This window comes from Cyprinodon tularosa, unplaced genomic scaffold (genome assembly GCF_016077235.1).
Source record: "Cyprinodon tularosa strain WSP-4 unplaced genomic scaffold, ASM1607723v1 ctg257, whole genome shotgun sequence".
Lineage (NCBI taxonomy): Eukaryota > Metazoa > Chordata > Actinopteri > Cyprinodontiformes > Cyprinodontidae > Cyprinodon > Cyprinodon tularosa.
The window spans coordinates 691,882-705,304 of record NW_024038953.1 but is presented as its reverse complement, the minus strand read 5'-3'; the positions used below and the strand labels follow the sequence as shown (position 1 = coordinate 705,304).

At 39.7% G+C, this 13,423-nt stretch overlaps 1 protein-coding gene across 1 annotated transcript in view; it reads right to left on the bottom strand.

Annotated features, from left to right (window-relative positions):
* The window catches only part of ryr1b (ryanodine receptor 1b (skeletal)), a 99,487-nt gene extending 92,326 nt beyond the window's left edge, over window positions 1-7,161 (bottom strand). The window contains exon 1 of the mRNA XM_038288481.1: window positions 6,879-7,161. Within this exon, the coding sequence (XP_038144409.1) occupies window positions 6,879-6,926 (48 nt within the window). The 5' untranslated portion in view covers window positions 6,927-7,161. The remainder of the gene's footprint in view (window positions 1-6,878) is intronic.
* Between the last annotated feature and the right edge of the window lie 6,262 nt (window positions 7,162-13,423).

The window sequence follows — 13,423 nt, the reverse complement described above, 5'->3', positions numbered from 1 at the left end:
ATGTTCACATGTTTCCCAAAGGATGCTGGCAAGTAGGACATCAGCTCCTCTGGTTTTTCCCTCCAGTTCGAGTGCAGTTATAGTAGCTTGCTAAAAAAAGAAACTGCTGTTATGGGCTGGAGCTCGAATGTCCCTTTAAACTCCCTCGCCTGTATGATATACGTGGCAAATGTGGCCCAGTGAAGAAGTGACACAGCAGAGCAGTGGTACTGTATAAAGTAAAGCTGGTGATATAGAGATTTATACCAGAGGAAGAGGCTTTAAGACATGCTGCTGTGTGAACATGTGGAGGCTGATGGCGTTTTGTGTCGAGAGAAGGTAGTTCATCAGAGGGTCTCCACTCTGTAAGTGGACAGGGAATGACTCAGCCCCATAAGAGGGTTCAGACTGTAAAACTGCTTTAGCCACACTTGTCTTTATATAACTAAAAGTCCAGAACTATTTTAGAACTACTGCGAAACAGAATAAATAGCACAGCACAGCTACACAGCTGAGTAATCTGTGTTTTTGCCTCTGTATGTTCAGAGCATTAAAAAGTCCAGGGCCTACAGCTTCATCTAAAAATGTTCAAGCCAAGCAGTTTAACACTAGAATTACCAGGGTTCCTTCATACATAGATGACAACTAAAAACATAAAGGGCACAATAAATGTAAGGAATAACATATAACAGTCACAATGTTAGTGGGTGTAAAATTTATATTTTACACACATTGCTGTGGATTGAATGCAAATGGTAAGTTCATGTTATTAAACAAAGTTCCTCTGCTGTGTTAGAATAATTGCAGTGACAGAAGCAGACTGCTCAGAAACAGTATTTGATTAAACTAATAACATTATCATAATTGATTCCTAATATTTTACGGACCCAGTATGTTGCATTCGACTGTAAATGATGCTCAAACCCTAGAAGGCATCCAGTAAAACATTGTTTAGCTCAGTTTATTATTATGTCATTCTTATTTATTTTCTCATATCTAATTTCTTGCCAGAGCACCCTTTTCATTGTTACTACACTCCTTCCTGTAAACATGTTTCATTCAGTCCCATAATTTGCTCTAATTCTCATTCCTATACAGAATCCCTGGTCTCTAGACTGATCCTCCTCATTTGCTTTTATTTATTTTATCATAATGATTTATTGCCACCCTACACACACTTCTCATTCCTGTGTGGTGCCTTTTAATAAACACATGTACCTCATTTCTTTTTGCAAGCTTTATTGTCATCAAACTTGCTCTCCCGATTTCTTTTTAAACCTTCTTTTCATTCAGTGATCCCACTGATTTCTATGTATAATCCCATGCAGTCTCACTAATCATTTTCAGAATCAGATGTGTTGACCAAGATTGCGAGCATAAGCGATGAATTTGACTTCAGTTTCACTTGTTCATAGTGTAAAGAGAAAGGGATAAATTAAATAAAAGGCAAAAATAAAACATTTGCATCTACTTATACACAAAGCGGATATTCTTCTCACTGTTCTTTGAAAAGGTAGGTTATGATGGTGCATTTTACCTTATTTTCCTTTAGTGTTGCACCGATACCAGTATCGGGATGGCCCTGATCCAGCACTAAAATGGTGGTATTGGAACCGTACCGACAAATAGGGCATTGATACCATTTTGAGAGCCAAAATTTTATTCAACTATTGTCACCCATTCCAGGTATAAAGTTCTGCTGGATTCACTTTGTATTAGTCTTTCTCCTGCTTCACAAAGGTAGGCAGCAGCTTGCAAAGCCATGATGGCAATTATTTTACATCCAAGTAGTATGCAGTCCTTCATATATACACACACACATCAATTTTAAACAGATGGTATTGGTATGGTATGGGCAATAACTGCACAACCAGGTATCGGGTATCGGTATCCAAAAAGTGGCATCGGTGCAACATTATTTTCTTTCAGAGAGGAGTAGCTGACTACTCTGGCTATAAGGTGTTGATTGTGCTCATCACAGTGAAAATGGAGACACTTAGCTGCAGTCTTTTGTGTACAGAGTGAAGGAGAGTGGGAAGGGAACGCACCCTTGAGGAGCACCGTGCGGATGGTTCATATGTGAGCGAAAAGGTTCTTCAGCCTGACTTTATGAAGGAGGAAGGTGTTGTTATAACCTCTTTTCATTACTCTCATAATTCTTCATCAGCCATTCTTTCTACACGGCCTCCTCCTCTTTAGAGCAAAGACTCAGCGGTACAAGAATTCCCCTCTGACTAAACTAGCAGATTCATATTAGCGCTTGGCAATTAATTACATTTGGAAAATATTCATAATTTAACAAAACACATTTTTAAAATCTCAGAAGCACCAAATTTTGATCAAATTACATTTAACAAGATTAAGAGACTGAATTCTCATATTATTCCTTTGTGTGGTGGAAGAACGCTTAAAGAGGTTTGGAGGCTTTCAAGGTCAAAAAAAGCAAATAAATGCTGCAGTTTCAACATCTACGTGCTTGTTGTTAGTGAAAAGGAAAATCCCCAAAAAAACAGCATGGTGTAAGAAATGCGCTGGAAATCCAATATTTCACAAGTAAAGCAATAGAAAGGAATATTATTTTTCCTGAAATGGAACCCAAAATGCTACAAAGGAATAACAATGAATCTGAAACCAATTAATTGATTTAAAGACCTAAGTAATACAGCTAGTAGCTGATGCTAAAGTGAAAATTATCAGTACTGAATAAAGGCTCAAGAACCGCAATACCCAAGTATTTTAACAAAGGTCATTTCAGTTCAAAACACATCAGTTGAACATCCTCTGAAAGGGCATCAATGTTACAATTAGGAGAGTGAAGTTTTGCAATTTTTTTCCTAGTATTTAAAGTCAAGACAACATGCCGTTCAAATCATAAATTGATTCCAAGAATATAACTAAAGGCTGTTAATACTGTAGAGAGAAATGAAAAAAATGCAACATAATAAAACAAGATTTTAGAAACATGCTTGGATGAGAATTATCATTTGGAGCATGATTTTGAACTAAAGCTCTGTTTATATCAATGTTTTTGTTACAAATTTTACAAAGAACATAATTAAATCGATAAGATGCATGTCTTTAAAGGAAACTTTTAAAAATAGGACAGAAAATCTGGATTATTTTGAAATTCAAACTTCTTCAAAGCTCTAAATGTAAAAAACAGCAAATGTTCTTTATTTTCAGCTTTAAAGAAAATCTTTGCTCAAACATTTCTTTACATCTCATATTGGAACAGGGTTTCAGCAACAGAACCGAGCCACTTTGTTGGCAATCCCTCCCATCAAAACCCAGCCTAAATATAACTAAAAACCCAAACCATTTATTGGAGGCTTTAATCCAAACGTCTCACACTACAAGCCGTCTAATTTGTAGCTCATTGTTCATGGTGCTGATTCAACCAGTGACCTCAGCACTGATGGCAAAGATAATCCTACTAAAGTGCAAAAGGTATAAATAATTCACACTAAACTGAATTGTTTTCCTTTCCTTTGCAGTCCTTGTCCATCCTTACTGAACCTCTAGACCTAAAAGGAACTCAGCTGATGGCATTCAGACTGACCACAGATCCATCAGCCACATTCTGAAGAGACAGAATCAATACTAAATATAGTTTTGTGATTAAAGCAATAGCTTGGATGCTGCGTAATGTCAACATGGTTATTGTGGGTTGACTGAGGTTGATCCCGTCCGGCATGCGTCTGTCTGGTCTCTTTTAGGCTGCATTTGCCTTTCATTATCTATTAGAAAGAAGTAGCGATGACGGTATCATAAGAAAAAAGAAGAATGAGTCAGTTTGACACATTCCCCTTTTTTACAAGTTGAAGAGAAATCTTAATCTTTTAAATCATAAAGTCTGAGCTTAATTTTGGCTGAACTGGTTCCCAGCTTCAAGGCACAGTCCAATCATTTTTCAATATAGGTTTGCTCTCAGCTTTATCAAGGCGTTCTGGTAGCTTATGCTACGTTCACACCGCAAGCAGCAGGAGCAGCAAAAACGCGTGTGCTGCTTCATTTTTGATGCATATACAAGTTTAGCTCTGATGTGCAGCGGAAGCATCTCTAGCTGCATGGTCAAAAAGTGGGTCTGATGCACGTTGGGTGGATTTACCCTATCCTTTCTCTGCCTGTAAAAATGGCAGCTATATTTGCTATTATACATGGGTAAAAAGTAGTTTATGTAAATATTATAATAATAGTTCATATGTTTTTGAGTAAGAAAATCCATATGTGCAGTCAGTACTTCCAGATTACGATCCTGCCTAAAAATATTATTCCTCTGTCGGAGCCGCTCAGACCCCAACACATCGGCAGAGCCCTGTCACTAGGAATCCCATTCAACAGCAGCCTCTGGCCCGTTCGCCTCGTTCAGCTTCAGCTTCTCTGATTGGTTGATGTGGCGCGTCGAGCAGCAAAAGTTACATTTTTCCAACTCCAGCAGATGCTGTTTCTGAAGCGCGCCGCACACGTCAGATGTTCAGAAGCTGATGAAGCGCTGCTTCAGCTGCTCCGATGCACTGCTCCTGCTGCTCAAAACACGCTCCAGAACCTTTTTCTGCTCACTGCTCCTGCTGCTTAAAACACGCTGCAGGACCTTTTTCCGCTCCAAGATGCACGCCAACCATTGATTTTGCATGTAAACTGGCTGCTTCTGCTGCCTCTGCTGCTTGGGGTCTGAACATAGCATTATTGTTACGCGGCTTTACCAATGTCAAATTCTAAATCATGATGTGTGTTCTGGATCATCGTCCTGTTGGAACAACCAGGCTATTGATTGAGTTTAAAATTTTGGAACTAGTCCTCTTTCCTAATTCATGTTGCCACCGTCATGTGTTACTGTCAGTGTAATTTGACTCAGCTAAACTCAACTCTACTGATGCTGGCCAAAACAGATCAACCTATGTCTCATTTGACCATGACATCGTTCTCTAAAAAGAATTTGATTGTTATTTAGCTATGCCATAGCTTCACAGCATCCGCTGCAGGTCCAATAGGTTCTGCAACAGCTTTTTCCGCACATCAGACTGTTGAACTGGTGAAACTCTAAACAAACTTGCAACATTATATTTGCACTACCAGCGTGGCTGATTTTTATGATAATCCATTTAAATAGAACACAACTCAATGTTCTACTCATTTTGTACCATATTTATTTATTCTCCACTGCACTGAACCTTTCCATATCAATGCCTTTTGCACCATGACTTTAAACTGGTTTTCCTTTTCTCCTACACTGTTTATATTTTTGATCACTGGCGCACTTTATAAATGGTAATGTTCATTTCACTGTTTTAAGCTGCTCATTCCCTGTTGTAAGCTTTATGCATCGAAAATTTTTATCCACTCTGTGTATAGCAAACAACATAAAGTTTGTCTAAATCTAATTCTAAGTATTAAAGTTGGATATAAAACTTCTCATTTTTCAGGAGGGGGCAATGAAAAAGCAGTGGCACTGCTTTTTCAACAAGATCTGCTTTCCTATAGTGGAACTTGGATGGCTTTTGATTTTTTTAAGCATTTCTCTTTTTAATGTGAGGGTGACAGTTCTGATCAGGATCACAGTACAAGAAGACAATGGTCCCAAAACGCACATAAGAACTGTTTTTGAAATAAGTAAATAAGGCTAACAGCAGCATTCTCTTTGAGCTCCAACCTTAATCCTGTTGAAGATGTATGGACCTCACTTTACAGCTCGGTCTGTGCCAGGAAACCAACCAATGTAAATGCTCTTAAAACGACTCATTTCTCTTGAACTGTATATTACTGAGGGACACGTTTCCTTATTTATCTAAAAGTGTTTGTCTAAATAAGAACCTCTACTGTTTTCCTATTTTAACGGCTGCATGGTGGGACAGTGGGAAGCAGCATGCTCTTCCTGCAGCCATTCAGCATGGTGAGTGGATAACTAGAGTTTGCATGTTCTCTCTGTCTGGAAGGACGTTCACTCCTGATACCCTGGTTTTCTCCTAGATATGTAACATTTTGATGCAATCCTAAAGCTAATCTTGCAAGTGCTTTCTTTGAGTAAATCCAAAAATGACCTATAACAGATGACCTACAGTGCATGTTTTCTTTTTTTTTGTCTGTTCCAGAAAATGAAATTTATTCAGAATTGGAATTTGCAGGTCAGACCTCAAGGAAAGGCAACAAAAAAAAAAAAAAAAACTGCAGAAAAGCTTGATCAATGTAGCTCAAGTTTTTTTTTTTTGGAAGGAATAAAGATAAATCATTTTTACTCCCCTGGCTTTTTGTTTTAATCTGCATCATCCTCCTAACCAGCTCAGCTGTTTCAGATGGTTTTTGGAAATTACTCTCTGTGCTTTTCCACATTAAGTTGACATCTCAACCAAACGACCTGCAGCTTTGGGGCAGCTGGCCCCAGCAGGCTTGCCCCACACCGACAGGCTCCACTTTCGTCTGATATAAATAGATAACGATTCTAACAGATACAGCAGCCGCTGTCTATCTAACTGTGCTCATATCCACACTGACTTATATGTCAGGAATATTCTGGAAAGGATTTTAAAAAAGCAAACATTTGTAGGTTTAGAAAATTATGATTTCATTTAGAGAAGAAAGATGTCACAGGAGACTGATGAAGTTTAAAGAGAGCAACTAATAAGCAGGTCAATGCATAACCAGGGTGCAGCAAAAATAGACAACTATCTGCACAACTTAGAGCTGGTTCTGCAGGCTGGGCTCTAAAAACTCTAGATGACATGAATGCAAAAGTAAAGAAGCAGTGCAACACCTGTTAAACTAATACTGGGGGATGATGGGTAGGAATAATTACCTGCTTATACGCAAATAAAATGAAATAATCCCACATCCTGCTGGTTTTATAGCTCTCTGATCCCTGAGCAGCCAGTACAGGTTCACCTGCCAAAAACAAAGACACTCACCGTCCGCAGGAACTGAATCTCCTCTTCTCCCTCTCCTCCTTCTGCCATCTTCCACCAAGCGTTATTCTCAGCTCCTCAGGAGAAAAAAAAAAGAAAAAGATCCTTCTTATTTCTCCCAGCAGGATTTCAGGTGGTTACGTCCTCCTTCCCCGTCGCCGTACCTCCCCTCTTCCTCTCTCACAATCCTTCAATACTCTGGCGGGTAGTGTGTGTGGGTGTGCTGGAGGACAGCATCAGTCCTCTGCTCTCACCAGGTTGTGAGAGAGAGTGACAGGAGGCAGAGGCTCTCCCCGAGGCTCCTCTAGAATGGGAGGCGATCAGAAGGAGGGAGGGAGGGGATGGGGGGTTTGAGGAGGGGCCGGTTCATGTTTGCACTTTTCCATCTCTCCCATCCCAGTTCAGTGGGCTGCCTTGTCTGCAGAAGTGGGACACCCCTACAGACCCCCCCTCTCCCTCCATTTCAATCAGCCTCCCCTCCTTCCTGAACTCTGAGGCTATAAAAGGAAAGAGGGGTGAGGACTTGTCTTTAGGGACAACACATGCTGGCACACACTGAGAAGGACCTCCGGGGGAGAACAGTTAGGGAGGCAGTTTTTTGTTGTTTTTTTCTGTTGACTAAGTCTTTACTCTTCAAGTTTTCTGATAGTTTTAGATCAACTATGCTGAATAAAAATAAAAACAAACATTCTTCATGGTTTAGGTTCCACCATTCAATGTACATATTTAAATTAAAAGATTCAGAATTTTCCAGATTAAACTTCAGAGTTTTTATACCTTCCGTTTAACTTTGAAACATAAAATTCAACTAAAGTTCTAATTTAATATAAACAAGGAAGGAAGGAAGGAAGGAAGGAAGGAAGGAAGGAAGGAAGGAAGGAAGGAAGGAAGGAAGGAAGGAAGGAAGGAAGGAAGGAAGGAAGGAAGGAAGGAAGGAAGGAAGGAAGGAAGGAAGGAAGGAACCACCAGAGTCACCTTCTTTCCATCTGAGGGGTTAGTTTAGGTCTGATGGTAGAAATGTTGGATCTAACAACAGAACAGGGATTAGAATCCTGGATTGGCCCTAATTTAACAACTACTTAACCTGCATCAACTCTCCTTGGCTCACAGCCAGAGAACTAACCAGATTAAATTACTTCTACCTGTTATATTTTGAACAGTTGTCTCTCATACACCCAGTCAGAATTCTGCCAGAACCATGTTGATGGTGTCAAATAAAAATGCATGTTTTTTAAAATTTCTTTTAGATGACATTGATTATACATCAACATATAATTAAACTGATCTAAACTGAACATTTACCTCAGTGTTAGTGGTGGTGTGTGTTAAAGTTTAGATATGGAAAACTTTGGGGCTTTACCCCTAAAATAAGAAAATCTATGTTTTACCATCTTAACCTCTACAGTATAGGTAGACATTTTGAACTCTGCTTCGACTTCCCATATTTTCTGGTTTAGTTTAAAATTCTTGAATCCTCCACATTTGCAGTAAACATTTTCAAAGGCCTCAGGTTGAACTTTTTAAAGTTATATTTATTCTACCACTGTCTAAAACCGGTGGTGTTAAAACAACAGCCTATTACTGTCTAATATGGTCTACAAATGTAGTTCTCCTCTTCTGTATGTATTGTGGCGTGGACTTTTGTAACCATCCAAGACACTTTTCTCACTTGTTAATAGTCCCAAAGCAAATATAAATTTATTTCACCCTCTATCCACAAGGCTAACTTAACAATGCTATAAATCAAAGTGTCACTAACCTATTTTATAAGCTAAATAGTGGTTTGAACAGGTGAAAATGTGAATATTAATAACTTGGTCCAATCTCTGCCAATCAGCATTTGATAAGTGTAATAAAAGAGAAGTAATCAGTTGTTTGTACTGGAGTTTAACCCATGCACACCATTGTAGTAGGGATTCTATCTGAACAACTAAAAAGGCCACAACGTTTTATTTTCTGTAAGGGTTGGATATAGAATGAGGTGACCCTGGGATGGTTTTAATTTTTTTAGTGCTAAATGGTAAATGGTAAATGGCATGTACTTATATAGCGCCTTTATTCAAGTTAGGAGACTTGACCAAAGCGCTTTACACTACATTCATTCACCCATTCACACACACACTCACACACTGATAGTGGCAAGCTACATTGTAGCCACAGCTGCCCTGGGGCTCACTGACAGAAGCGAGTTATAAGCGATGCTGTTAAGTGGTGTTAAGCTGCTTCAAGAAACAGGCTCCTGCACTAGCATTTATTTCCATAACTAAATAAAAGGTTACCGCTTCAAAAATGCATCCAGCATGCTAAGGGTAGCAGTTGACTGCAGGCTACCAAATCAGGTAAATCCCCAGAGGGCTATTTAAAAAAAAAAAAGAATTTAGAAATCCAGGATAAGAGATAAAACCAGGCATGATGTACAGGTGCTGGTCATAAAATTAGAATATCATGAAAAAGTAGATTGATTTCAGTAATTCCATTTAAAAAGTGAAACTTGTATATTATATTCATACATTACATACAAACTCATATATTTCAGATGTTTATTTTGTTTAATTTTGATGATTACAAATGACAACAAATGAAAATCTCAAATTCATCATATCAGAAAATTAGAATATTACTGAAGACCAATAAAAACAAAGGATTTATAGAAATGTTGGCCAACTGAAAAGTATGAACATGAAAAGTATGAGCATGTACAGCACTCAGTATTTAGTTGGGCCTCCTTTGGCCTGTATTACTGCAGCAATGCGGCGTGGCATGGAGTCGATCAGTCTGTGGCACTGCTCAGGTGTTATGATAGCCCAGGTTGCTCTAATAGTGGCTTTTAGCTCTTCTGAATTGTTGGGTCTGGTGTATTGCATCTTCTTCTTCACAATACCCCATAGATTTTCTATGGGGTTAAGGTCAGGAGAGTTTGCTGGCCAATTAAGAACAGGGATACCATGGTCCTTCAACCAGGTACTGGTAGCTTTGGCACTGTGTGCAGGTGCCAAGTCCTGTTGGAAAATGAAATCTGCATCTCCAAAAAGTTGGTCAGCTGCAGGAAGCATGAAGTGCTCTAAAACTTCCTGGTATGTGGCTGCGTTGACCCTGGACCTCAGAAAACACAATGGACCAACACCAGCAGATGACATGGCACCCCAAACCATCACTGACTGTGGAAACTTTACACTGGACTTCAAGCAACGTGGATGAAGTGCCTCTCTTCTTTTCCTCCAGACTCTGGGACCTTGATTTCCAAAGGAAATGCAAAATTTACTTTCATCAGAGAACATGACTTTGGACCACTCACCAGCAGTCCAGTCCTGTTTCTCTTTAGACGCTTCTGACGCTGTCTGTGGTTCAAGAGTGGCTTGACACAAGGAATGCGACAGCAGAAACCCATGTCTTTCATACGTCTGTGTGTGGTGGTTCTTGAAGCACTCACTCCAGCTGCAGTCCACTCTTTGTGAATCTCCCCCACATTTTTGAATGGGTTTTGTTTCACAATCCTCTCCAGGGTGCGGTTATCTCTCTTGCTTGTACACTTTTTTCGACCACATCTTTTCCTTCCCTTCGCCTCTCTATTAATGTGCTTGGACACTGAGCTCTGTGAACAGCCAGCCTCTTTAGCGATGACCTTTTGTGTCTTGCCCTCCTTGTGCAAGGTGTCGATGGTCGTCTTTTGGACAACTGTCAAGTCAGCAGTCTTCCCCATGATTGTGTAGCCTATAGAACTAGACTGAAAGACCATTTAAAGGCTTTTGCAGGTGGTTTGAGTTAATTAGCTGATTAGAGTGTGGCACCAGGGGCCATCAATTTTGAACCTTTTCACAATATTCTAATTTTCTGATATGATGAATTTGAGATTTTCATTTGTTGTCATTTGTAATCATCAAAATTAAACAAAATAAACATCTGAAATATATGAGTTTGTATGTAATGTATGAATATAATATACAAGTTTCACTTTTTAAATGGAATTACTGAAATCAATCTACTTTTTCATGATATTCTAATTTTATGACCAGCACCTGTAGTTTGACATGTGATTCTGTCTGTATCCTGTTTCAGGAAAGGCCAAACCAGGCTCAGGAGGTGGGATTATTTGAAGCAAGGTGTAGGTAATCCAGGTGAATGTGCATGCACAATTTTTAACAATTTACTATTAGTGCAATTAAAAGTTCACTGGTGCTGAGAAATTGACACACATTATAATCAAGAAAGGAAACACTGCTGCTATTATAAATGAGTTTTAATTTTTTTAGTGCTAAATGGTAAATGGTAAATGGCATGTACTTATATAGCGCCTTTATTCAAGTTAGGAGACTTGACCAAAGCGCTTTACACTACATTCATTCACCCATTCACACACACACTCACACACTGATAGTGGCAAGCTACATTGTAGCCACAGCTGCCCTGGGGCTCACTGACAGAAGCGAGTTATAAGCGATGCTGTTAAGTGGTGTTAAGCTGCTTCAAGAAACAGGTTCCTGCACTAGCATTTATTTCCATAACTAAATAAAAGGTTACCGCTTCAAAAATGCATCCAGCATGCTAAGGGGTAGCAGTTGACTGCAGGCTACCAAATCAGGTAAATCCCCAGAGGGCTATTTAAAAAAAAAAGAATTTAGAAATCCAGGATAAGAGATAAAACCAGGCATGACGTAGTTTGACATGTGATTCTGTCTGTATCCTGTTTCAGGAAAGGCCAAACCAGGCTCAGGAGGTGGGATTATTTGAAGCAAGGTGTAGGTAATCCAGGTGAATGTGCATGCACAATTTTTAACAAGTTACTATTAGTGCAATTAAAAGTTCCCTGGTGCTGAGAAATTGACACACATTATAATCAAGAAAGGAAACACTGCTGCTATTATAAATGAGCAACTAAAGCAGCTGTCCCACTGAAAACATGTTTTTTTTTTTTTACCGGGTTGACCTGCTAACAACTGGCTTTTGGCTCTCTTCCCATTTGACCAAAAAGTCGGGTCTGATCCCCTGATGGCAAGGCAGTGGTGGGCACCACTGCCTGTCTGATGACGGCATCGCGCTGGGTTGAAGATGTCTAATGTCTGACAGGGAAATCAGGGAAGTAAATAATGGAATGCAACATGGACAGAGCGTAGTCCGTAGTCCATATTAATGTTTTGCTCTTTTATCTGTCCACATCCCTCTCACCAGTGCTGCTCCATGTTTATCTTATGTAAACAGAGTTGTTTCGGCTTGTTAGATCAGACGTGACCGGTGGAGTGTGTTGACATTCGTACGTTTCGCTCAGTAGTATCACGTAATTTAGCGGGTCAACCCGAGTCTGGTGTTCCCACAGCATGCCAATCAGAGCCGAGGCCATTTTAACGCGGGTCGCTTGCCGAGTGGTTTGACCCGGGTAGACACGCATCAGTGAGCTGTTCCCACTGCCACTAAAAGACAATTGTTACTGGGTTTATATGAGTTTTTCTGCCAGTTTGAAAGGGGTATAAGGTCATGGCAAACATTATGCCTAAATAGCCTAAAGTACACATGTCTGAAAACTTCCTTCAACACCATTCAAGGAGCTTCATGTCGTTTTCTCAAATTAAAAACTTTTATTTGACTAAAACTTTAAACGGATATGAATCATTTTACTGACCTCACTTTCTGATGGTGCAGTAAATAGTGGCTTCGGGGAGTGGCGGCCTAGTGGTTAATAATAATAACTGAGCTTTACTGATCTCACATTGGAGAAATGTACCTCTGCGTTTAACCAATCCCCTTGGGAAGCAGTGGGCTGCCACCGGCAGATCACCGTGGGTTAACAGTCTTGCTCAGAGACCCAGAGTGGTAGTGTGTGGAAGTGGGACTCAAACTCAGCCCACTGCTCCCCAAGGGGATGGGTTAAATGCAGAGTTAATTCCATTGCTCTGTATTTGTGACTGTAATGACAATAAAAGCTAGGAAGAAAAAGAAACAAAAATAGTGGGTTTGCTAAGATTTTCTCCATATCTTACTACATACAGGAACAGACCACTAGCAGGAAATCTGAGTCTAACGTAGACCCCCTGTATAACAGCAAAAGCATGGCTCTTTTCTATGAGCTGCTGAATTTTGAGACCCAGCAGTCTGCTCAGGTAGTGGATGCCATCCACACAAAAGCAATAATGATCATGCAGGTATTTGCCAGGAAAAGCAAAGGGGATGGACCTTCCCCAAAACACTCATTCCAGCGTAAAGCCCTTCTCAGAAAGTAAAATAATTATTAGGCCATGGGTATATTGCAAAACTCCACTTTTGATCAAAAAGCTATGTTGAAGCTTGTGTACATGTAAAATATTTGAAAACGGCTGTAAAATACTGAGAGAACATAGTGTGGTCAGATGAGAGTTGAATTAAACTTTGAATGAAATAATGCACACCATGTTTGAAGGACAAAATGCACTACCCCTCGACCTCGAAAACCCAATACTGAAGGATGGAGGTGAGAACATTGTGATGTGGAGCAGTTTTCTGCAAATAGTACCGAAAAACGTAATATAATTAAAGGGAAAAAGTATGGAAAAATGAATTGAGAACGAAGCTGAAGTAAA